Source organism: Grampus griseus (assembly GCF_964374135.1).
Source record: "Grampus griseus genome assembly, chromosome: 8".
In the NCBI taxonomy this organism is placed as follows: domain Eukaryota; kingdom Metazoa; phylum Chordata; class Mammalia; order Artiodactyla; family Delphinidae; genus Grampus; species Grampus griseus.
The window spans coordinates 48,621,911-48,648,828 of record NC_139002.1 but is presented as its reverse complement, the minus strand read 5'-3'; the positions used below and the strand labels follow the sequence as shown (position 1 = coordinate 48,648,828).

The window sequence follows — 26,918 nt, the reverse complement described above, 5'->3', positions numbered from 1 at the left end:
TGGTTGGAGCGTTTAATCCAACTACATTTAAGGTAATTGTCAATATGTATGTTCCTACTACATTTAAGGTAATTATCAATATGTATGTTCCTATTGACAATTAAAAAAATTGTTTTGGAATTGTTTTTGTAGCTTTTTTTCCTTCCCTTCCTCTTTTGTTCTCTTGTGATTTGATGACTATCTTTAGTGTGTGTTTGGGTTGTGTGTGTGTGTGTGTGTATCTATTGTAGTTTTTTGGTTTGCAGTTCCCATGAGGTTTTTAAAATTTTTAAGTTTTATTCTTTTTAAAAAAAATTTATTTGTTTGCTTGCTTGTTTGTTTATGGCTGTGCTGGGTCTTCGTTGCTGTGCATGGGCTTTCTCTAGTTGCGGCAAGTGGGGGCTACTCTTTGTTGCAGTGTGCGGGCTTCTCATTGCGGTGGCTTCTTGTTGTGGAGCATGGGCTCTAGGCTCGCGGGCTTCAGTAGTTGCAGCACGCGAACTCAGTACTTGTGGCTCGCAGGCTCAGTAGTTGTGGCACACAGGCTTAGTTGCTCTGCCACATGTGGGATCTTCCCAGACCAGGGCTTGAACCCATGTCCCCTGCACTGGCAGGTGGATTCTTTTTTTTTTTTTTTTTTTGTGGTATGCGGGCCTCTCACTGCTGTGGCCTCTCCTGTTGTGGAGCACAGGCTCCGGACGCGCAGGCCTGGCGGCCGTGGCTCACGGGCCCAGCCACTCCGCGGCACGTGGGATCTTCCTGGACCGGGGCACGAACCCGCATCCCCTGCATCGGCAGGTGGACTCTCAACCACTGCGCCACCAGGGAAGCCCGGCAGGTGGATTCTTAACCACTGTGCCACCAGGGAAGTCCCCCCATGAGGTTTTGATATAGCTGTCTATATATACACAAGGGTGTATTAAGTTGCTCGTCTCTTTCCACCTAAAGAAGTTCCTTTAGCATTTGTTGTAAACGTGGTTTGGTGGTGAATTCTCTTAGCCTTTGCTTGTCTGTAAAGCTTTTGATTTCTCTGTCAAATGTGAATTAAAGCCTTGCTGGGTAGAGTATTCTTGGTTGTAGCTTTTTCCATTTCATCACTTTAAATATATTTTACCGCTCCCTTCTGGCCTGCAGAGTTTCTGCTGAAAACTTTATGGAGATTCCCTTGTATGTTATTTGTTGCTTTTCCCTTGTTGTCTTTAATATTTTTTCTTTCTCTTTAATTTTTTCCAGTTTGATTAATATATGTCTGTGTTCCTCCTTGGGTTCATCCTGTATGGGACTCTCTGCACTCCCTGGACTTGAGTGTTTCCTTTCTCATATTAGGGAAGTTTTTGGCTATAATATCTTCAAATATTTTCTCAGGCCCTTTCTCTTTCTCTTCTCCTTTGTTGACACCTGTAATGTGAATGTTGGTGCGTTTAATGTTGTCCCAGATGTCTCTGAGACTGTCCTCATTTCTTTTCATTTTTTGTCTTTATTTTGTTCTGTGGCAGTGATTTCCACCACTCTGTCTTCTAGCTCACTTCTGCCTCAGTTATTCTGCTATTGATTCCTTCCAGTTAATGTGTTGTTCATCTCTGTTTGTTCTTTAAATCTTCTAGCTCCTTGTTAAACATTTTTTTTGTATCTTCTCAGTCTGTGCCTCCATTCTTTTTCTGAACTTTTGGATCATCTTTACTATCATTACTCTGAATTATTCTTCAGGTAGATTGCCTATCTCCTCTTGATTTAGTTGTTCTTGTGAGTTTTTATCTTGTTCCTTCATTTGCAACATATTTCTCTGTCATCTCCTTTTGTCTACCTTTCTGTGTTTGTGGTCTCCTTTCCACAGGCTGCAGGATCATAGTTTCTCTTAGTTCTGTTGTCTGCCTCCTGTGGGTGAGGTTGGTCCTGGGGTTTGTGCAGGCTTCCTGGTGGAAGGGACTGGTGCCTGCTGTCTGGTGGGTGGAGCTGGGTCTTGTCTCTCTGGTGGGCAGGGCCGTGTCAAGGGGTGCGTTTTGAGGTAGCTGTGAGCTCAGTATGACTTTAGGCAGCCTGTCTGCTGGTGGGTGGAGCTGTATTCCTGTTTTGCTGGTTGTTTGGCCTGAGGCATTCCAGCTCTGGAACTTGTAGGCTTTTGGGTGGGGCCAGGTCTTGGTGCCAAAAATGGGACCTCTGGGAGAGATCATGCTGATCAGTGTTCCCTGGGGCCTCTGCCACCAGTTTCCTTGCCCCCAGAGTGAGCTACCGCTGACCTTTGCCTCCTCAGGAGACCCTCCAAGACCCCTAGTTAGGTCTAGCCCTGGTTCCTATGGAGGTATTGCTTTGTGCTGGGTCCCAGTGCATGTGAGACCTTGTGTGCGCCCTCCAAGAGTGGAGTCTCTGTTTCTCCCAGTCCTGTGGAGCTCCTGCACTCAGGACCCACTGGCCTTCAAAGCCAAATGCTCTGGGGGGGCGGTTCTTTCTCCCGATGCCTGACCCTCAGACTGTCTTGTAGGGCTGTTTTTATGTGGGAACGTCCCTGTGTAGCCTAAGTGGGTTTAATATTTTTTGGTGCTAGAGCTGTTTTTAATATGCTTGTCTGCCACCTCTTTCCTCAGTGTATGCTGGCCATTATCCCCTTGGTAAGAGGAGTGACTGATGTTGTGGTGACCTGAGCCTGCACTGGATATTGAATGGGGGCCTCCCCTTGCTCTGAGGTTGTCACTGCCCTGTCAGGGGCAGGGTCTGCTCTCCAGTTGGAGTAGAGGCCCCGAGATCTGTTTCTGAGCTGTGTTTCTGACCTGCAGTGTGACATAGGCAGGATTGGAGCACTCTCTCTGGGAGAGAAACCACTGAGTTTTCCTCCTCCAGAGCTGTTCAACTGTGAGTGTGCTCTGTTGCATCACTTTTCACCTGTTGTGCTGGCTCATAAATTATACTATTGCTGGAACTGCTCTCAGACCCACCTTAACAACGGGTATGCCGGCAATTGGCCCTGGTGTCTTTCAGGCGTTGCTTTCACCAGACTACCAGCACAGATCCACTGCAGTCAGGTCCCAGGACTGCAGTAATTGTGCACCAAGACCTGCTGTGGGAGCTATGGAGGCAGCTCAGATTCTGGCCCGGTCTAGTCCCCATGTGTATGTGCCCACAAACCCACAGTTGCTAAAGCTAGACCCATCTCAGCTGGGGGAGCACTCACTCATTTGGATATTCTGCAGGTGCTGAGTTTACAGAGCTGGCAGCTGGGGTGTAAATCCGCAGTTCCCACAGCTGTGAGGAGAGATTTCCGCTCTTCTTCCTTAGTTGCATGGCCCATGAGGCTCAGCTGTGGTTTCAGCCCCACCTCTGCATGTGGGCCTTCCACCAGTGTCTGTTCCCGAGGCTGCCCCAGAGCCTGCCTAGGTGGGTGGGGTCAGAGGCAGCAACAGGTGGGGCAAATGCCAGCCTGCTGGGGTGGGCAGGGGTGAAGGAGGCAGCCGCAGTGGGTGGGGCATGTGAGCCTGCTCTTGCAGGCCGTGGCCAAGGAGGGTGAGGCCTGCAAGCCTGCTCAGGCAGGAGCCCCTTCTAGTGCCCAGGGAGGCAGGGGCTGGCACGTGGGGAAGGGGGCTGCAATGGTGGCCAGGGCTTCTTCCACAAACATTCCCGCTTGTAGAGCTCTGTACTCCCATACCTTCAGGCTCTCTCTTTGCAGCTAACAGCAGTCCCCTCCCTGAGTCTGCTCTCCAAACCCCAGGTTCTAGCACCCAGCCTCTGTCCGCACCAGCAGACACATGTCTCAGGCTGGGACGTGCCGGGCTGTGGCACCAAACATTCATGTAGGTCTTACTCTGTCCTGCCTGCCACAGACTGGTCGCTGTGCTATCCTCTGAGCCCCTGAAGCTCCCCAGCTGGTCTCCCTACTAGCGAGGGGGCTTCCCTGGGTGTGGGAACCTCTCCTCTTTCAGTTCCCCCCAAGGGGTGCAGGTCGTGTCCTGTTTCCTCTTGTCTTTTTAAAATTTCTTTTGTCCTACCCAGTTGCATGGGGATTGTTCTCGTCCTTTTAGGTGTCCGAGGTCCTCTGCTAGTGTTCAGCAAGTGCTCTGTCAGAATTGTTCCATTCTTGATGTACTTATGGGGAGAGGTGAACTCCATGTCCTCCTATTCTGCCATCTTGACTCCTCCCCCACTCCTATCTCAGTTTTTGTTTTCTTTTTTAATAGAGGAGCTAAAATTGTTTGATGTTCTTTACTGCCAAAAACAGAAGAGTAGGACTAGGAAGAGAAGGAGGTATCCTTTTGAGGGGAGGGCAGTGTTCATGCAGAGGTCACATTCCTTTCACTCACGTTCCCATGGGTTTGCGGACATGCAGTGGATTTCCTTCGCTAAAGGCAAGAAAGGGCACCCCATGAAGTGTTTATAAGATTTATGCTGTTCCAGGAAGGAAAGGCTAACATCTCCCTCCCAAGTGGATGTCCACTAGGTCATGGAGTTTGCTGACTTGCCCTGGGGAGAGAAGATGAGAATGTCAGGCAGGGAGAAAGAAAGGAGGCAAGGACTAGCCCTAGTAAGTTCCACCTGAGGGGTAGGAAAGATGCATGCTGCTCATGTCTGCAAGCTCACATTTGAAGCTGCTGAGGACAGATGAGAAAGGGTGACTATGTGCTTGTGAGGAGGGACTGACGCAGCTGGGGCAAAGTGGGTGAGTGCATCAGAGGACTATAGTGTGCTACTGCCAGGGGGTTTTGTAGAAAAGCTTGCTGATGCTCCCAGGGGACCACGTGCTGGGGGAGTTGAGTTTCTTAGCATTGGTGCGTGTTTGGTTCTCTACCCATCCAGGCTACATCACCCGTGATAGCCAACAGAAAGGAGGACTGCCACAGGAGAATGTGAGGAATGCCATTTCCCATTTTTTTTTTTAAACAACTTCATTTCTACCAGAGAAGAAATCTAAGAGAAAGGAAGATCTAGAGGGTGGTATGAGAGAGAGAGCAGATCACTCCTCTATCAACTGCAGAGCACTTTGGTGGACCCCAAGTCTTAATTATGTTGGAAAGAGAGACAGAGGTTTGACTGAAAACACAAGATTTTAAAATAGACTAAATAATAGAGATTTTAACTGAAATGCCATTAAGGAAGTCTACTTGTCATTGAGAAATAGGGTTGAACAAAGCATAGTTGGTAACAGATATTGGAAAAATAGTGATTTAATTTTTATACAGTAACCAATTAAGTGTTGTCAATTAAATCAGTTGCGATTATAAAGCAAGTGGATGGAAATATTAACTCCTTCTTCTCAGCCCCTTCAGCTTCTATCTGATTGGGGAATTTAGAAATACGAAATACTAAGTCCTCTACACGTAAGCCTGGCCAGCCAACATCACATTCTCATTTCCTGCCTTGCACAACTTGCGCGAAATCACTCAGTGGCCTTTTGACATCTGAAATCTGCTTAGATGTTCATGTTTTTGCATGTGCTCTTTCTCCTGCAGGGAGTACCCTTCCTTCCAATATCTGTCAGTCAGGCAAATATCCACAGATGCTTCAGTTCTCAGCTTGAGAGTTATATCTTCTCTGAAACCATCCTGACCTGTTCCCCCCCTCCCTCTTTGATACCCATTCTCGGTCAGATATCCTTTCTGGATCCTTCATTAATCCCTCATACGTATTTCCTGTGTGATGCTTACACTGTTATGTGCAGGTGTGTGTTTATATTTCTGTCACTCTCAATAGATAATGAGTCCTCTGAAGGAAAAGATCTTATTTGACTTGTTCAGTGTAGTACCTCGCACGGTGCTTGGCATATATATAACATAAGCTTCAGAGATTTGCTAACAGAAAGAAAAAAAGGGGTAACATGGGGAGGGAGGGAGGAAGGAAGGAAGGAAAGAATTTATGCTCAAAGTGACAAGTGCTCGGTTTGGTTTAAGAGAAGGCTCCATATTCTTATCGTCTTACCCTTCCAGGGAGATGGCCCGTTGGAGACTCACTGAAGGCTGGCGGGTTGTAGTGCTGTGTTGGGAATGACTGCAAGAAAAGAAAGAAAAAACAAACACAATCATTTATTTAAAATATCTTTGCACATTCTAATAGTCTTATTGCCATGAAAAGAATCAATCTTGGAAGAAATACAGGAGACATTAACTGACTGTTCTTTGGTGATAAGCAGAATCGTCCACCCCAGTATAACACTCTACCAGATAAGGGGCTAATATTTCGTTATAATTTGATTTCAACATGTATTATTCAAAAGCAAGCTTTAAATGAAGGGTAGCCATGAAAAGAAATACATATATTTGGAAGAGGTAATTATTTTCCCCTTGGAATAAGGTAACATAAAAACAAATTTCACTATGATTCAATATATTATTTTTTTAAGGCAGAACATTTTTTTCTAACAAAGTTTTAAACAGCAAATTTGAAAATTGTAGTAGTATTTAATTAGTATAAATTTATTAGTTTATATTTGCATACTTGTAAAAATAACAATAATTCAACTGTTGAATGAACACAAAAACTTGAAAAATGGGATTTCCAGTTGCATATCAACATTAGTTAGAACTTAAGGTTATTCCATATTTGGTTGCATGATAACAAGGTAAGACTGATTTTATAGATAAGTATTTGCACTAGAAATTATATTGTATGTATAGTAGTATCTAATACTTATTGAGTACTTATTGCCTGAGTTACTTTTCTAGGTATATTATTTCTTACAACTCTATGAGGTATGTACTGTCCCATTTGACAGATGAGGAAATTAAGGTAAGGAAGATTTAAAACTTGCCCAAATTCATGTGGTAAATACCTGTGCTCGAAATGGTATCTAGACGTGTCATTCTTCTTAACCATCATATCACCTTCCAAATGGTAACAGTTTTTTTGGCTTTGAAAGAATTTGTCTTACAATCTCAGAATACTCTTCAATTAGGGAGACTCTTTCATCTGAGATATGCACAATGACAATCCAAGAGCATATTGTAATGAATTGTGAGTTTCCTATGTATTAAAGTATACAATAAATGGTATTTCAGTGTGTAATTTTAGTTTGTAGTATTAGTTTAAAAACTTATTTGTAACATTAGTTACATATACATGTAGTGTGTAAAGGTGTGTATATACAAATATATGTATAGAGAGAAACTTGAGTAAAATATTTGCAGAACATGAGGCAACTTCACACAATTCTAAGACTTCTCAGCACATACTTTGAAAACACTGACAGACATTGCCATACAGAGCCAAGCAAACAGGCTGCAGGTTTTCATTCAGAACTTTTGTTATTATGGGTGAGAGGAGGTGTTTCTCTGTGACTAGCATTTAGCTGTGACATGGATGACATTTATCTGAGGTTGAGAGAGCAGAATTTGGGGACTATGGCTAAGGCCTAGAGAATGGTCATCTTCAAATTAAGGATAGTATCCTTTGTTTCCTGGCATCCCTCATAGTGCCGATCATCACTTATGTCCACTAAGTGTGTTTTGATTGGCCAACTGAAAGGCAGCATAGCATTGAGGAGCTGGACCATGTAGCCAGGCTGCCTGAGTACAAATTTCAGCTCTGCCACACAGACCAATGTGACCTTGATTGAGTTCCTTAAAGTTCTCTGTAACAGTACCTTCCTCATAGGGTATTCAATGAATACAGTGTTTAGAACAGTGTCTGTCTGTCTTACATGGTAAAAGCTACATAAGTGTTAAATAAACATATGATTTAGCAGAGTGTGCACTTTGAGATCTTTCTTTTGTACTAAATAAGCATAATTAATTATTTAGATCACTTCAATTAGCCATATAGTCAATGCCACAAGGTGTAGATTTGTGAGTATATTATAACTTACTTTGGTGGTCAATATCAAATTATTAAAATGTTTTCTGTTGTAAAAACAACATTATAAAATTAATAGAAATCAGCCACAGCAATCAAGAAAGAAGAAATAAAATGTATCCAGATTGGAAGGGAAGAGGAAAAATTGTCATTATATGCAGCTGACATGATACTATACAGAGAAAATCCTAAAGGCACCACCAGAAAACTACTAGAGCTCATCAATGAATTTGGTAAAGTTGCAGGATACAAAATTAATATACAGAAATCTGTTGCATTTCTTTACACTAGCAATGAAATATCAAAAAGGGAACGTAAAAAAAAATCCCCTTTAAAATTGCATAAAAAAATACTTAGGAATAAGCCTGACCAAGGAGATGAGACATATGCTGAGAACTATAAAACACTGATAAAGGAAACTGAAGATGAGGCAAAGAAATGGAAAGATAACCCATGCTCTTGGATTGGAAGCATTCATATTGTTTAAATGACCATACTATCCAAAGCAATCTACAGATTTAATGTGATCCCTATCAAATTACCCATGACATTTTCCACAGAACTTGAACAAATAACTCTAAAATTTATATGGAACCACAGAAGACCCAGAATTGCCAAAGCAATTCTGAGGAAAAAGAAAAAAGCTGGAGGTATAACCCTCTCAGACAATACTACAAAGTTAGTTACAGTAATAAAAACAGTATGGTGCTGGCACAAAAACAGACATATGAATCAATGGAACAGGACAGAAAACCCAGAAATTAACCCATGCACTTATGGTCAAAATTAATCTACAACAAGAAGGCAAGAATATACAATGGAGAAAAGACAGTCTCTTCAATAAGTGGTGCTGGGTAAACTGGACAGCTACATGTAAAAAAAATGAAATTAGAACACTCTCTAACACCATACACAAAAATAAACCCCAAACGGATCAAAGACCTAAATATTTAAGACTGGATCTGTAAAACTCCTAGAAGAGAACACACACAAAACATTCTGACATAAATTGTAGCAATGTTTTCTTAGGTCCGTCTCCCAAAGCAATATAAATAAAAGCAAAAATAAACAAATGGGACTCAGTCAAACTTACAAGCTTTTGCATAGCAAAGGAAACAAAATGAAAACACAACCTATGGAATGGGAGAATATATTTGCATATGATGCAACCGACAAGGGATTAATCTCCAAAATATACAATTATTCAGCTCAATATCAAAAAAATAAAGACCCAATCAGAAAATGAGCAGGAGACCTAAATAGACATATCTCCAAAGAAGACACATAGACGGCCAACAGGCACATAAAAAGTTGCTCTACGTGGCTAATTACTAGAGAAATGCACATTAAAACTACAGTGAGGTATCATCTCATGCTGGTTAGAATGGCTATCATTAAAAAGTCTACAAATAACAAATGTTGGAGAGGGTGTGGAGAAAAGGGAACACTCCTATACTGTTGGTGAGAATGTAAATGGGTACAGCCATTATGGAAAACAGTATGGAGGTTCCTCAAAAACTAAAATCTAAAAATAGAGTTGGCAGTATGATACAGCAATCCCACTCCTGGTCATATACCTGGAAAAGACGAAAACTGTAACTTGAAAAGATACATGTACCCCAGTGTTTATAGCAGCACTATTCACAATAGCCAAGACATGGAAGCAACCAATGTCCAAAGGCAGATGAATGGATAAAGATGTGGTGTATATATACACACACATATATATATACACACACACATATACACAACACTGGAATATTAATCATAAAAAGAATGAAATAATTCCATTTTCAGCAACATGGATGGACAGAGATTATCATACTAAGTGAAGTAAATCAGAGACAGACAAGTAATATGATATCACTTAGATGTGGAATCTAAAATGATACAAATGGACTTACTTACAAAACAGAAATAGATTAACAAAGAACAGGCTGGTGGTTGCCGAGGGGGAGTGGGGTGGGGGAGGGATGGATTGGGAGTTTGGGGTTAGCAGATGCAAACTATTATATATAGAATGGATAAACAACAAGGTCCTACTGTATAGCACACGGAGCTATATTCAATATCCTGTGATAAACCATATGGAAAAGAATATAAAAAATGTATATATGTATAATTGAATCACTTTGCTGTACTGCAGAAATTAACACTGTAAATCAACTATACTTCAATAAAAAAAAAAATCTCTGACATAAATCGTAGCAGTGTTTTCTTAGGTCACTCCCCACAGGCAATAGAAATAAAAGCAAAAACAAACAAATGGGACCTAATCAAATTTACAAGCTTTTGCATAGCAAAGGAAACAAAAAGACAACATAGGGAACAGGAGAAAATATTGCAAATGATGTGACCAACAAGGGTTAATTCCCAAGATATACAAACAGCTCATAAAACTCAATAACAAAAAAACCAAACAGTCCATCAAAAAATGAGAAGACCTAAATAGACGTCTCCAAATAAGACACATATTGGGTTGGCTAACAGGCACATGAAAAGATGCTCAACATTGCTAATTATTAAAGAAATGCAAATCAAAACTACAATGAGGTATCACCTCACACCAGTCAGAATGACCATCATCAAAAAGTCTACAAATAATAAATGCTGGAAAGGGTGTGGGGAAAAAGGAACCCTCCTACACTGTTGGTGAGAATGTAAACTGGTGCAGCCCCTATGGTAAACAGTATGGAGTTCCTTAAGAACCTGAAAATAGAGTTACCATATGATCCAGCAATCCCACTCCCAGGCGTATATCTGGAGAAAACTCTAATTCGAAAAGATAAATGCATTCCAGTGTTGATAGCAGCACTATTTACAATAGCGAAGACATGGAAGCAACCTAAATGTCCATCAACAGATGAATGGATAAAGAACGTGTGGTATAGATACATAATGGAATATTACTCATCCATAAAAAAGGATGAAATAATGCCATTTGCCACATGGACCTAGAGATTATCATACTAAGTGAAGTAAGTCAGACAGGGAAAGACAAATATCATATGATATCACTTAGTTGTGGAATCTAAAAAATACAAATGAACTTATTTACAAAACAGAAACAGATTCACAGACATAGAAAACAAACTTATGGTTACCAAAGGGAAAAGGGGGCAGAGAGGGATAAATTAGGACTTTGGGATTAGCAGATATAAACTACTATACATAAAATAGGTAGACAACAAGGTCCCTATATTGCACAGGGAAGTATATTCAATATTGTGTAATAAACTATAATGGAAAAGAATATGAAAAATATATATATTCACATATACATATACGTAACTGAATCACTTTGTTGTAGACCCAAAACTAACACAACATTGTAAATCAACTATACTTCAATTAAAAAAATTAATGGAAATCAAAATGAGAGTAAAAAAAATTCACATATAATTCCACTGCCTTGTCTCAGACTTTACAGAATCATCTAATTTAATTCTCAGAGCTGTCCTATAAGGAAGTTATGAGAATCCCCATTTTATATTTAAGAAAACACAAAGAACTTAACATGTCAGAAAACAACAGCTTGCAAATATGGAGCCAGAATTCAAACTAAAGCCCCTCTTGTTGCCAAGTGTATGTACTTTAAACTCTATGCTACTGATTCTCTGTATTTCCACATGTGTTTCATATCATTTTAAATATACACAGACCATATATAACTTCATATCTGCATTCCTCCTCCCCCCCTTACATTATAATTTAATCACTCCTGGCAAGGTTTCCATAATTATTATTTTGGTGTTATATAATGTTACTTACTCTGAAGATGTAATTTATTTAATCATCCTTTTTTACAAATGGATATTTGGGTTATTTCTGTTGTTTTAATATTATAAACAATGCTGCAATGAACATAGTGATATCAATTACTTTTTTTTACTTGACAATTTCCTTTGAATGTATTCCCCCAAATGGAAATATTTATTTGGTTATGTTTTATGACTTATGTTATTAATTACTTTTCAAAATTTCTACCATTTTATTGCTTCTAAAAACATACGTATATGTGCCAGTTTCACCACAATCTTATAAGCCCAGCTATTATAATTAAAAAAAATTGATACTAGGTATAAAATGATGCCTCAGATTTATGAGTATTTCTTTATTTATGAGAATGACCTTTTCTTTTCTATGTGCTTATTTGTGAATTGTATTTTTTTGTTTAAACTGTTCAGGCTTTTCCTTTACCATTTATCTTCCACTGGTTTAGAGAGTACCAGCATTTCTTGGGTAAAGATCAATGATGCTTACTAAGCAAGATTAATGAGTAACTGGAATCACTGATAGCTTCCTCACCAATAACCTGGCCCATATAATGAAAACAAAGAAATATTCAGTAATCTCACTTATCACTACCTTAAACTAATTACTTTAATATTCTGCCCCAAGTTATTCCAAAAATGTCCCTTTAAAAGTTTTAGTGACACTTAGATTAAGTGCAAAAGGTACCAATGAAGTGCTCACAGAAATTGACTCCTTTTGTGTTACACAAAGTCAGCCAATTTCTCCTAGCATGTAAATCTGGAACAAACAGAGCTTTTTACAACATGTAATTACCCTTTTACTCTACTAAGACATATATGGTGAATTACCTGACAGTCAAGACCTACAGATGCACGGGAATTTTTGTTATACCCTGATACTAACATTTAAGCAGTAATTGCAGTCGGTATTAGAAGCTACCTGATAGCTTCTAAGTGGTATTTAAAAAAAAAAAATCAAATATCTTCCCCTTGGGACCAAGTAGGTTTCATCCTTTCTGTATCATTGGCTACATACATAGCATGCTGCTAGTTCTACCATGACTAAGAAATTATAGGTGACAACTGCCTGGCTCTTTCACTTCTTGAGGCAGAGAGGCCAGCCAGATGGAATTCTGAGAATTGTAGTGGAAAGAACCAAGGAAAGAAAGCACAGCTAAAACTTAAAGCTTTCAAAAGCTAAAAGAATTGTTGTAAAGCCAAACCAGCTTTACAGCAAATGTTAAAGGAAATTCTCTGGGCAAGAAAGAAAAGGCCACAACTAGAAACAAGAAAAGTACAGAAGGAAAGAGCTCACTTGTAAAGGCAAACATACAGTAAACGTAGGAAATCATCCACACACAAAGCTAGTAGGGAGGTTAAAAGAGAAAAGTAGTACAGTCATCTGTATCCACAATAAGTGGTTAAAGGATACACAAAACAACTAGATGTAAAGTATGGTATCAAAAACAGCATGAGGGGAGGAGAGTACAAATCAAGGGTGTTTAAAATGCATTTGAAATGAAGAGATCAGCAATTGAAAACAGCTGCATATATATACAGACCACTGTAAAAAAAAAACTCATGGTAACGGCAAACCAGAAATCTATAATGATACAAACAAAAAAGAAAAAGGAATCCAAGGATAACACTAAAGATAGTCATCAAACCGTAAGATAAGAGAACAAAAGAAAAAAAAAGGTGTACAAAAAGAAATACAAAACAATAAAATGGCAATAAGAACATACATATTAGTGATTACCTTAAATGTAAATGGACTAAATGTTCCAACCAAAAGACACAGACTGGCTGAATGGCTACAAAAACAAGACCCGTATATATGCCAACTACAAGAGATTCACTTTCTTTATTTATTTAGAGATTCACCTTAGATATAGAGAGACATACAGACTCAAAGTGAGGGGATGGGAAAAGATATTCCATGCAAATGGAAATAAAAGAAAGCTGGAGTAGTAATACTTTTATATCAGACAAAATAGACTTTAAAGACTGTTACAAGAGACAAGGACACTACATAATGATCAAGGCATCAATCCAAGAAGATATAACAATTGAAAATATATGTGCACCCAACATAGGAGCACCTCAATACATAAGGCGAATGCTAACAGCTATAAAAGAGAAAATTGACAGTAACACAATAATAGTGGGGGACTTTAACACCCCACTTACAACAATGGATGGATCATTCAGATAGAAAATCAATAAGAAAACATAGGCCTTAACTAACACTAGACTATGAGGACTTAATTGATATTTATAGAGCTTAAACCTGAAAGCAGCTGAATACACATTCTTTTCAAGTGCACATGGAATATTCTCCAGGATAGATCACATGCTAGACCACAAACAAGGCTCAATAAATTTAAGAAAACTGAAGTCATGTCAAGCATCTTTTCCAACCACATGCTATGAGATGAGAAATCAGCTACAAGAAAAAAACTGCAAAAAACACAAACACATGAAGGCTAAACAATATGTTACTAAACAACCAATGGATCACTGAAGAAATCAAAGAGAAAATCAAAAAATACCTAGAGACAAATGACAACAAAAGCACTGTGATCCAAAACCTATGGACATAGCAAAACCAGTTCTAAGAGGGATGTTTAGAGCAATACAAGCTTACCTCAGGAAACAAGAAAAATCTCAAATAGCTTAACTTTACACCTAAAGCAACTGCAGAAAGAAGAAGAAACAAAATCCCAAGTTAGTAGAAGGAAAGAAATCATAAAGATCAGCGCAGAAAGAAATGAAATAGAAACAAAACGAGCAAAGATCAATAAAACTAAAAGCTGGTTCTTTGAGAAGATAAACAAAATTGATAAACCATTAGCCAGACTCATCAAGAAAAAGAGGGAGAGGACTCAAATCAATAAAATTAGAAATGAAAAAGAAGTTACAACAGATGCTGCAGAAGTACAAAGCATCCTAAGAGACTACTACCAGCAACTCTATGCCAATAAAATGGACAACCTGGAAGATATAGACAAATTCTTAGAAAGGAGTAACCTTCCAAGATTGAACCAGGAAGAAATAGAAAATATGAACAGACCAATCACAAACACTGAAATTGAAACTGTGATTAAAAATCTTCCAACAAACGAAAGTCCAGGACCAGATGGCTTCACAGGTGAATTCTATCCAACATTTAGAAGAGAGTTACCACCCATCCTTCTCAAACTCTTCCAAACAACTGCAGAGGAAGGAACACTCCCAAACTCATTCTACAAGGCCACCATCACCCTGATACCAAAACCAGACAAAGATACTACAAAAAAAGAAAATTACAGACCAATATCACTGATGAATATAGATGCAAAAATCCTCAACAAAATACTAGCAAACAAAATCCAACAATACATTAAAAGGATCATGCACCATGTTCAAGTGGGATTTATCCCGGGGATGCAAGGATTCTTTAATATATGGAAATAAATCAATGTGATATACCAGATTAACAAACTGAAGAAGAAAAACCATATGATCATCTCAATAGATGCAGAAAAAGCTTTTGACAAAATTCAACACCCATTTATGATAAAAACTCTCCAGAAAGTGGGCATAGAGGGAACCTACCTCAACATAATAAAGGCCATATATAACAAACCCACAGCAAACATCATTCTCAATGGTGAAAAGCTGAAAATATTTCCTCTAAGATTAGGAACAAAACAAGGATGTCCACTCTTGCCACTATTATTCAACATAGTTTTGGAAGTCCTAGCCATGGCAATCAGAGAAGAAAAAGAAATGAAAGGAATACAAATTGGAAAAGAAGAAGTAAAATTGTCACTGCAGATGACATGATACTACACATAGAGAATCCTAAATATGCCACCAGAAAACTACTAGAGCTACTCAATGAATTTGGTAAAGCTGCAGTATATTTAATTAATGCACAGAAATCTCTTGCATTCCTATACACTAATGATGAAAAATCTGAAAGAGAAATTAAGGAAACACTCCCATTTATCACTGCAACAAAAAGAATAAAATACCTAGGAATAAACCTACCTGGGAGACAAAAGACCTGTATGCAGAAAACTATAAGACACTGATGAAAGAAATTAAAGATGATACAGACAGAGAGAGGTACCATGTTCTTGGATTGGAAGAATCAATATTGTGAAAATGACTGTACTACCCAAAGCAATCTAAAGATTCATTGCAATCCCTATCAAATTACTAATGGCATTTTTTACAGAACTAGAACAAAAAATCTTAAAATTTGAATGGAGACACAAAAGAGCCCGAATAGCCAAAGCAGTCTTGAGGGAAAAAAATGGAGCTGGAGGAATCAGACTCCCTGACTTAAGACTATACTACAAAGCTACAGTAATCAAGACAATATGGTAATGGCACAAAAACAGAAATATAGATCAATGGAACAGGATAGAAAGCACAGAGATAAACCCATGCACCTATGGTCAACTAATCTATGACAAAGGAGGCAAGGATATATAATGGGGAAAAGACAGCCTCTTCAATAGGTGTTGCTGGGAAAACTGGACAGTTACATGTAAAAGAATGAATTTAGAACACTCCCTAACACCACACACAAAAGTAAACTCAAAATGGATTACAGCCCTAAATGTAAGACTGGACACTATAAAACTCTTAGAGGAAAACATAGGAAGAACACTCTTTGACATAAATCACAGCAAGATCTTTTTTGATCCACCTCCTAGAATAATGGAAATAAAACAAAAAATAAACAGATGGGACCTAATGAAACTTAAAAGCTTTTGCAAAGCAAAGGAAACTACAAACAGGATGAAAAGACAACCCTCAGAATGGGAGAAAATATTTGCACATGAACCAATGGACAAAGGATTAATCTCCAAAATATATAAACAGCTCATGCAGGTCCACCTGAAAGAAACAAAAAAACCAATCAAAAAATGGGCAGAAGACCTAAATAGACATTTCTCCAAAGACATACAGATGGCCAAGAAGCACATGAAAAGCTGCTCAACATCACTAATGATTAGAGAAATGCAAATCAAAACTACAGTGAGGTATCACCTCACACCAGGTAGAATGGGCATCATCAGAAAATCTACAAACAACAAATGCTGGAAAGGGTGTGGAGTAAAGGATCCCTCTTGCACTGTTCGTGGGAATGTAAATTGATACAGCCACTTGGAGAACAGTATTGAGGTTCTTTAAAAAACTAAAAATAGAATTACCATATGATCCAGCAATCCCACTACTGGGCATATACCTAGAGGAAACCATAAATCAAAAAGACACATGCACCCCAATATTCATTGCAGCACTATTTACAATAGCCAGGTCATGGAAGCAACCTAAATGCCCATCAACAGACGAATGGATAAAGAAGATGTGGTACATATACACATTGGAATATTACTCAGCCATAAAAGGGAATGAAATTGGGTCATTTGTAGAGACGTGGATGGATCTAGAGACTGTCATGCAGAGTGAAGTAAGTCAGAAAGAGAAAAACAAATATCGTATATTAATGCATATATGTGGAACCTAAGAAAATGGTACAGATGAACCGGTTTGCAGGGCAGAAATAGAGACACAGATATAGAGAACAAACATATGGACACCAAGGGGGGATAGTGGCAGGGGGTGGTGATGGGATGAATTGGGAGGTTGGGATTGACATATATACACTAATATGTACAAAATGGATAACTAATAAGAACCTGCTGTATAAAAAATAAAATTCTAAAAGTAGAGACTAAAAAGAAAATTAGAAAAGATCAATGAGACTAAAAGCTGGTTCTTTGAAAACATAAACGAAATTGATAAACCTTTAGCCAGACTCATCAAGGAAAAAGGGGAGAGGGTCCAAGTCAATAAATTCAGAAGTGAAAAAGGAGAAATTACAACTGACACCACAGAATAAAAAGGATCATAAGAGACTACTACAAGCAACTATACACCAATAATATGGACAACCTAGAAGAAATGAAGAAATTCTTAGAAAGGTACAATCTTCCAAGACTGAACCAGGAAGAAATAGAAAATATGAACAGACCAATTACCAGAAATGATATTGAATCAATAATTAAAAAGTTCCCAACACACAAAAGTCCAGGACCAGATGGCTTCACAGGTCAGTTCTATCAAACATTTAGAGAAGAGTTAACACTTATCCTTCTGAAACTCTTCCAGAAAATTGCAGAGGAATGAACACTCCCAAACTCATTCTACGCAGTCACTGTCACCCTGATATCAAAACCAGAAAAGATACCACAAAAAAGAAAGTTATAGGCCAATATCACTGATGAAAATAGATGCAGAAATTGTCGACAAAATACTAGCAAACTGAATCCAACAATACACTAATAGGAGCATACACCATGACCAAGTGGGATTTATCCTAGGGATGCAAGGATAATTCAATATCCTCAAATCAATCAATGTGATACACCACATTAACAAATTAAAGAATAAAAACAATATGGTCATCTCAGTAGATGCAGAAAAAGCTTTGGACAAAATTCAACACCCATTTATGATAAAAACTCTTCAGAAAGTGGGCATAGATGGACCATATCTCAACATAATGAAGGCTATATATGACAGACCCACAGCTAACATCATACTCAATGGTGAAAAGGTGAAAGAATTCTCTCCATGATCCGGAACAAGACAAGGATGCCTACTCTCACCATTTTATTCAACACAGTTTTGGAAGTGCTAGCCATAGCAATCAGGGAGGAAAAAGAAATAAGAGGAATCCAAATTGGAAAGGAAGAAGTAAAACTGTGATTGTTTGTAGATGACATGAAACTGTACAGAGAAAATCCTAAAGATGCCAAGAGAAAACTACCAGAGGGCATCAATGAATTCAGCAAAGTTGCAGGATACAAAATTAATATATAGAAATCTGTTGCAATTCTATACACTAAGAATGAAAGATAAGAGAGAGAAATTAAGGAAGCAATCTCATTTAGCATTGCAGCAAAAAGAATAAAATACCTAGCAATAAACCTACCTAAGGAGGCAACAGACCTGTACTCAGAAAACTATGACACTGATGAAAGAAATTGAAGACAACACAAACAGAAAGATATATTGTGTTCTTGGATTGGAAGAATATGTATTGTGAAAATGACCACACTACCCAAGGCAATCTACAGATTCAATGGAATCCCTATCAAATTACCAATGGCATTTTTCACCAAAACCCAAAAAAATTTTAAATATGTATGGAAATACAAAAGACCTCTAATAGCCAAAATAATCTTGAGAAAGAAGAACAGAGCTTGAAGATTCATGCTGCCTCACTTCAGACTATTCTACAAAGCTACAGCAACCAAAACCATATGGTACTGGCACAAATGCAGACACAAAGATCAATGGAATAGGATCAAAAGCCCAGAAATAAACCGACACACTTATGGTCAATTACTCTACAACAAAGGAGGCAAGAATATACAGTGGAGAAAAGACAGTCTCTTTAATAGGTGGTGCTGGGAAAACTGGACAGCTACATGTAAAAAATAATGATATGAGAACATTTTCTAACTCCATATACAAAAATAAACTCAAAATGGATTAAAGATCTAAATGAAAGACCAGATACTATAAAACTTCTAGAGGAAAATATAGGCAGAACACTCTTTGACTGAAATTGCAGTGACATTGTTTTTTGGATTTGTCTCCTAGAGTAATGGAAACAAAAGCAAAAATAAACAAATGGGACCTAATTAAACTGAAAAGCTTTTCCATAGCAAAGGAAACCATCAGCAAAATGAAAAGACAACCTACAGAATGGGAGAAAATATTTGCAAACACTGAGACTGACAAGGGATTAATCTCCAAAATATACGAATAGCTCATACAGCTGAATATATAAAAAAACATTTTAAAAAATGGGCAGAAGATCTAAATAGACATTTCTCCAAAGAAGACATGTAGACGTCCAACAGGCACATGAAAAGATGCTCAACATGGCTAATTATTACAGAAATGCAAATCAAAACTACAATGAGGTACCAACGTCACGTAGGTCATGAAAAAGTCTATAAACAATAAATGCTGGAGAGAGTGTGGAGAAAAGGGAACCCTCTTACACTGTTGGTGAGAATATAAACTGGTGCAGCCACTATGGAAAACAGTATGGAGGTTCCTTAAAAACTAAAAATAGAGTTGCCATATGACCCATCAATCCCACTCCTGGTCCTATATCTGGAAAAGCCAAAACTCTAATTTGAAAAGATACACACACCCCAGTGTTCACAGCAGCACTATTTACAATAGCCAAGACATGGAAGCAACCTAAATGTCCATCAGCAGATGAATGGATAAAGAAGATGTGGTATATATACATAATGGAATATTACTCATCCATAGAAAAGGATGAAATATGTCATTTGCAGCAACAAGGATGGACCTAGAGATTTTCATACTAAGTGAAGTAAGTTGGACAGAGAAAGACAAATATCATATGATATCACTTAGATGTGGAATCTAAAAAATGATACAAATGAACTTATTTACAAAACAGAAACAGATTCACAGACATAGAAAACAAACTTATGGTTACCAAAGGGAAAACAGGGTGGAGAGGGATAAATTGGAAGTTTGGGATAGGCAGATATAAACTACTATACATAAAATTGATAAACAACAAGGTCCTACTGTATTGCACAGGGAAGTATATTCAATATTGTGTAATGAACTATAATGGAAAAGAGTGTGAAAAAGTGTATTTATATATACACACACACACACACACACACACACACGTAACTAAATTACTCTGTTGTAGATCCCAAACTAACACAACATTGTAAATCAACTATACTTCAATTAAAAATAGTATATAATATATATATTTTTAAATTAAAACAAAAAACAAGAAAAAAACCCTTAAAGCTTTCAGCATTGGAGGGATAAGTGCTTGGAATGTTCTTTGTCTGAAAAAAAACACAGACCTACCCACAATGGCCATTCTCCTCATTGTATCTATCATTTTTCTATACAGTGTCAAACACCTCTTCTGTGAAGCTTTCTATGATATGCCTACCTACCTCCCCAGTGCAGCTGCCATGATCTCTGTGCCCCACCCAAGCTTCCCACACATCCAGAATAGCACCCATGGCTGAGAATCACCACCACTTATTATACATGCCTGTTTTTCCTATTATATTGCGTGTGCTTTCAGAGGAAGGAGTAGGGCTTATTCATCTGTACATTCTCAGCCCAGGGCTGGCCCATAGAAGATGCTTCATAAATATCTTTTTGAATGAGGAATACCAAGGATTGAGTTCCATCTATCTGTAAGGCTGATGCTTTATCTCATTTGAACTATCTAACAACATTGAGAACTAGATATATGCCCATTTTTGAGAGAAAGTAAATCAAGTCTCAAGGTCTCACAGGTAGTAGGTAGCAAAAGTAGAAGACAGGTTTGTCAGCTCCATAGTCTCCTCTAAGACAAACCATGTTACCTTTCAGAAAAGTGAAATCAAAGCTCTGTGATTAGTCCATGCAGATGACCCAACACATTGTGTTAGGAACCATTATACTAAACTCATACTAAAGATCATTGATAGCATTTTTTTGCATAAAATACTACCCATTATTTTCACCATGTATACCCAACTTGCATGCCAGTGGCTTTTGAAGATCATTTTAAAGATGACGATCATTTAACAGAGGGACTTCTCCGCCCTATCCACACCACCTCATTAGTGAGCCCAGGACATTTATGAGCATTTAAGTGATAACACATGGTGGGTGAGTAGGGTGAGAATGAGGAAGGCTTAATATCATGTCACAGCACTGATGCTGGGGGAAGAAGTCCCTGTCACCTGGTAGGAAACCTGTGGCACTGTACTTAGGTGGCTTGCCTGAGGTGCCAAATAAGGGGACTGTGGAGGTAACTCTTACCAAAACTTTTTAAGACTCAGAAAACGATAATAGTTCTATTGCCTTTCTAAATCATGCTGTCATTGAAAAAAATTGAGCCAGAAAATAGTAGGGTCTCTTTTCTGAGAACTGTATGATTTTCCAGTGAAAGACTCCTTAGCTGTTCCCTAAGAAAATGGCATTTGAATGGAGCTGAAAAATGCATTCCTATTGCTGCGTAAAATTAAAAACAATTTGAGCATCTGAATTGAAATTGTTTTGTAACACATGGAACACCAAGGACCTAGCTAGTAGTGATAAATGGCTTTTTAATTTTCTCCTTCTCTGAAGCAATGAGAGGCAAGATAAGTGGTCTTTCCAAAATGTTGTAATATTAAAACTATGTTATTTTAATGGAGAGCACAAAGTTTTTTGTGTCTTTAATTAACAAACTGGTAAACTTATTTAATGTGACTTGTAAGGTCCCATCCATCAACTAAAATACCTCCTGATGTATTTTCAATGTCCTATTTCATTCTTCACTCACTTTTCTGAAGAACTCACATCTCTCCTTGTCATATTTAACTCTCCACCTTTCTCTTATATACCTGTATCTATCATTTTCTGCTTTCTTAATATTATTTTCTTCTCTTGTTTTTAGTCTACTTTCCCTCCCTTCATTTACTTGCATTCAGTTGCCACTATTCTTAAAAATAAGAATATATCTTCTTGGTTATCCTACCGCTGTCTCAAATGCAACATAATCAAAGCACCAGCACCTTCCTCCAGAAAGCTCGATTATTCCTCCTGTTGCTTCATTGATACTTAACATGAGGTAGTTTTATCATTATTTATATGTTCTGTGTACATCTAACAAATATTAATTGGGCACTTACTCCACACCAAGGATTGTGTTAGGTGCTTGGGATGATTTTTGGATTCCTTAATACTGTAGTCCTCAATAAATACTGATAATAAAGAAGATGGTGAAATCAAATAAACCACTTGGCTTCTTTTCATACAGGTAACATTTTACAATACATCTCCAGGTATAGTTGATAGACAAACCATATAAGCTGGAACTGAACAGGTGTATAAGTATTTTAAATGTTGGAGAAGGGAAAGACTTTCTGAGAAGCTAGGAGAGCATGTTCAAGGTCATGGAGGGCCAAAAGTATGTGTTGTGCTCTGGGAACCTGGAGTGGTTTGGCTTAACCAGAGCAGAGTGGCCATGGATGAGGCCTGGAACCTGGCTGGGGGTGGATCATGAGGGGCAGTGCAGTCTGGACTTTATTCTGATGGTAGTGGTGAGCTCTCCAAGGTTATTAAGCAGGGGTATGAAGGGGTCAGAATAATATCTATGACTCAGAAGGGTAAGGTTGGAAATACTCTGAAAAGTGGAAGAAAGAGGAGGAAATCTACAGGTAGGGAGACTAAAGGGAAATCATCATAGTAGAGAAAACTAATAAATGCCTAAACTTTGATGATGGCAATTGGAATTAAGAAACGGGGATACACTGAGCACATGTGGAAGTAAAATATCCAGGAATGAATAAGAGGAGGTTATAGAGAGGGCACATTGATCTCTAGAATTGATCCTAGTGATCTGGATGGGTGGGCATTTCTCCTGAAAGTTAACATCTCCTAGAGAGAAGGGGCTTGCCCTTCCCCGGGTATAGGAGTAGTTGTGCCCTCTTCATGAACTTCCAAATGAACCTTCAAAAGTAGATTGACTTTGGTGTTAGAAGGAGGGTGGTGGTGAGAATGAATTGAGTTCTGCCATTGGTTGAGAGGATGAGCACACGGTTAACAGAATCAAATAGTATTGTGTGTATGAGAAAGTACATTTGTGGATGGGAAAATATAGTTGAGTTTGGTTTTGTACAAGATTAGCTTGATGTGCCTATTTACACGTGTGGGAGATAAGATTTGCAATGGAACAACCAAAATTACTGGAAAGTTCTTCCTTCTCTTGTTGTAACACCTACTTACCCATAATTGGCACTGAATTACTGAGATATTCCTTGCATCTTCTGCTCCTTCAAATAAACATTTTTGGTTTTTTATGAGATGGTTTCAAGATTCCTAGCCATCTTTGCCTGTATACTCTTAATTTTTCCTTTTGATTTCTACTTAAACTGCAGAACCTAGAAATGAATTCAGAGTTCCAGATGTGTTTAGGCCAGGGCGAAGTGCCACTAGATGCTGACTTTCCTCCACCTGGATTCCATACGCCTGCCAGAGCTGGCTAAGATACCATGGACTTTAAAAATGTGCTAAACTGAATGGAAAAAGGAATATAAGGCTTAGTTCCTATCTATCTTCTAGGAGTTCACGTGTATTCTGGGACTGACAGTAACAGTACATAAAAATTAAAAAAAAAATTAAATAAAAGGCATGAAGAGGATAAAATCACATTCTACAAACAGTGGTGTAATTGTAGATAGACTGATTCTCAAAAATTAACTTGCTGATAAAATTTTATAAATAAACATGAAAAAAATTTGCTAAATTGTATTGATAAATTTAGGGTTAACTTCTCATATATTTGTAACACGATAGATTTGATTCAAAATCAAATCTATCATGTACTTGTATATTGGGTTTTGGGAAACTCAATATAGTTATTAATATCCATCCCACCCTTGTCAAATTGAATGGTATTGATCATGATATATTTTTATAGTTTGTTAAGCTAGCATTAGATGATCAACTTAACTCAGTTAATATTTATTAAGCATCTAAGATGTGCCAGCCATTATAGGACTTCACTCTTTCATCTAGTTTCATATCATCTTTGAATATGACTTATATTTTCATGCAAACTATTAATTACAAATAGAGACAAGGACTGTGCATTGTGGCAAATCATCACAGATCTTCCTCCAGCTTAATAGTTAGTCCACAAGTTTCATGTTTGAGCTCTTTTAATCAGCATCTTTCTGGAAATTAACCAGTCCTCAGGCTGACCAATGTCCATAGCAGGTGGAATGCTCATGACTCTTATATTTCCATGCCTTCCATGTACTTGTATTCTTACTAAGGATCAGTTGTAATTGTTCTCAAATCTGTTTATTCGTACTCATTTTTATATTCATGCAGTTTAATTAAATGTTACAAAAATAAAATACGAGTAGGTGAAAAAGAATTGTTTCTGTCAAGAGTAAGTTGTATTGATCTAGAAAGACTTAATACTCACATGTAGTTAAAAACTTTGCTGCCAAATTAGGTGTGAGAGAAAAAACGGTAAAGGTCAGAAAATAATTATAAATTGAGAATTTTTCACATAGTTTACTTTTGATTCTCATGCTAATTTAAAGAAATCCAAACTGGAAGGCACGGATGATGGATTAAGGTATGCAAGAAACATAAAGTAGGACTTCATAAAAAAATGGGCCTCAGGTTTCAGGTCTTTTGAATCAATTTGGTGTGCCAAACATTTTAAAGCAATTAACAGACAATTCAGATGTTGGGAAGTAACATCATAAAAACTCTGGCCAGGGACTGACAATGCTAAAGAAAATCTTGACCCTCACATATAAAAAAATGATGAAGAACAAAATTTGTTAACTCATCTCAGACCAATCAAAAGTTCTGATAATTTATAGCAAAACAATGTATGACATTGGATTAATGACGATGATTTGTTGAAAACTGAAATTGTGGACAAAAAGAAATCATGCATTCCAGGACAAACGGATGGATCTAAATATGAAGAAAAATACTGGATTAAGTTCAGGGCCCTAAATTTCTCATGCCATAGCCAGAGAAGCTAGAAATGTGGTTTTACTTTATGCTGAACAGACTCAATCAACAGTCAGTAATAACATGGTGACTCAGAAAAATTGGAGGGGCCTTACTGGAGATATTCCATTTCTTTTTTTAAATACCGTCAAACCACTAGTTTTATTTTGCTACCATACAGTTATATTTTTAAAAGTTAAGTTGAAATAATTAGTGCATGCAAGTATTTTTTCCCCTAAATGATGACTATTGTATTCAATATTTTGACTAACAAATAAAACCTGGTTCTGGTTTTGTGGGTTACAAGAAGTTCTACTGTATGAATGTCTAGCAGATTATCACCCAGATATTTGTTCTCTCCTTATCCTTAAAGAGTATCATGGGAGACCTTAGAGTCTTTTTAAAGAGGAGACATAGACTACATTTCATGGTCAGAATGTGGTTAAGGTGAAATTAGAACACAGAGTCAACTCCTAGCCCATGGTTTTCTCTGTCCTGTGCCACTGGGATTTCTTCATATTCTTCTCTGTGGCAACAGTTCAGTGATGAACATGGTAGCCAAAATATTGGCTATTTAAAAAAATCCTGCTCATCACTGTTAAGTAGCTGGAAGACTCTGAAGGTGCACTTCAAATGCTGATTCAACCACCATGACAAATTCTTTGCTTAAAGCAAGAATGAGAAATCCCAGTATTTTGCCCTCTGGACTGAACCAAATGGTGTATGACTGGTCTCAAAACCTAAAACGTCAGGAGCAAAATGTAGTGTTTTAATACAGCAGGCATATTCCTGCCTTTATTCATTTTTTTTTTAGATGGCTGACTGACCATACATCATTTTTCTTTGCTTTTGTAGTATACAAGCTGCATCTCAGGAGGTAATGTATGAACATGTATCAAAAAGCTCCTTTCCGTGCAGGTTTTCACAAGGAAAGTGAAACATTGAATTTACAATAGCTTAAATCAAGTGTCAGATAGCTCCATGAATGCAGCTACTTCAAAAAGGAAAACCGAGTTTAGTTAGGAATTTTACATAAAATATTGACGACTACTACAGAATGCACCAACAATCAGAGAATTAGAAATGGGAAGGTTTTTGTATACCAGTTGGGATTTTAGGCATTTAATTAATACGACCCTGGATATCCCTTTATTTCACACAGGAAGCAAATTTTTCAGGATAACGCTGTCTGGTTTTTAGTCTTTGACAATATCTGGGAAGGAAAGTTGTGTGAAAAAAACGGCAGAATTCTAGAAGTGAGGAATGTGGGTTCTCTTACGAGCTCAATAGCCTTAGATAGGTCACTTCACTTGCCTTGTTTTGGTTTTTTCTTCAGTTTGAATAGGAAACAATTGTTCCCGCCCTCCCCATCTACTTTAGTGGGTATAGATGGGAAACAGTACTGTGATGGGAAAGGAGCATGGGCTTGGGAGTCAATGGCCTTGAATTAGGGGTTTCTTACTCTTCTTAATTAGGTACTCGTCAACCTCAGACAGAACACTCTCATCTCCAATCCTGTCATCAGTATGATGTAGATAATAGTGCCTTCTCACAGACTGCTCTGTGGGGGAAAATAAAGCTATGTATGAGAAAGAAATTTTGTAAAGTGTGAAGTATGGGAAATAGTAAGTGGAAATTACTTTCTAGGGAGGTAGTGCAATTTGGTCACAAGATGTCTGAACATAGAGACCTGAGCTAACCAATGGGCACAAGGAAGGAAAATAGGGCTTGAGCTAAGAAGCATCAGGAAATGGAATTGCAGGATTTGGCAATTTCATGTGGTGGGTGAGTGAGGAGTCTAGGACAACTTCC

The 26,918-nt window shown here is 37.9% G+C and overlaps 1 protein-coding gene across 6 annotated transcripts in view; it reads right to left on the bottom strand.

Moving 5' to 3' along the window:
* The window catches only part of DLG2 (discs large MAGUK scaffold protein 2), a gene marked incomplete at its 5' end in the record, with an annotated part of 938,475 nt that overhangs the window by 412,486 nt on the left and 499,071 nt on the right, over window positions 1-26,918 (bottom strand). For all 6 annotated transcript variants that reach the window (XM_082659633.1, XM_082659629.1, XM_082659630.1 and 3 more), the window contains one exon: window positions 5,881-5,949. In XM_082659633.1, the coding sequence (XP_082515759.1) occupies window positions 5,881-5,949 (69 nt within the window). The remainder of the gene's footprint in view (window positions 1-5,880; window positions 5,950-26,918) is intronic.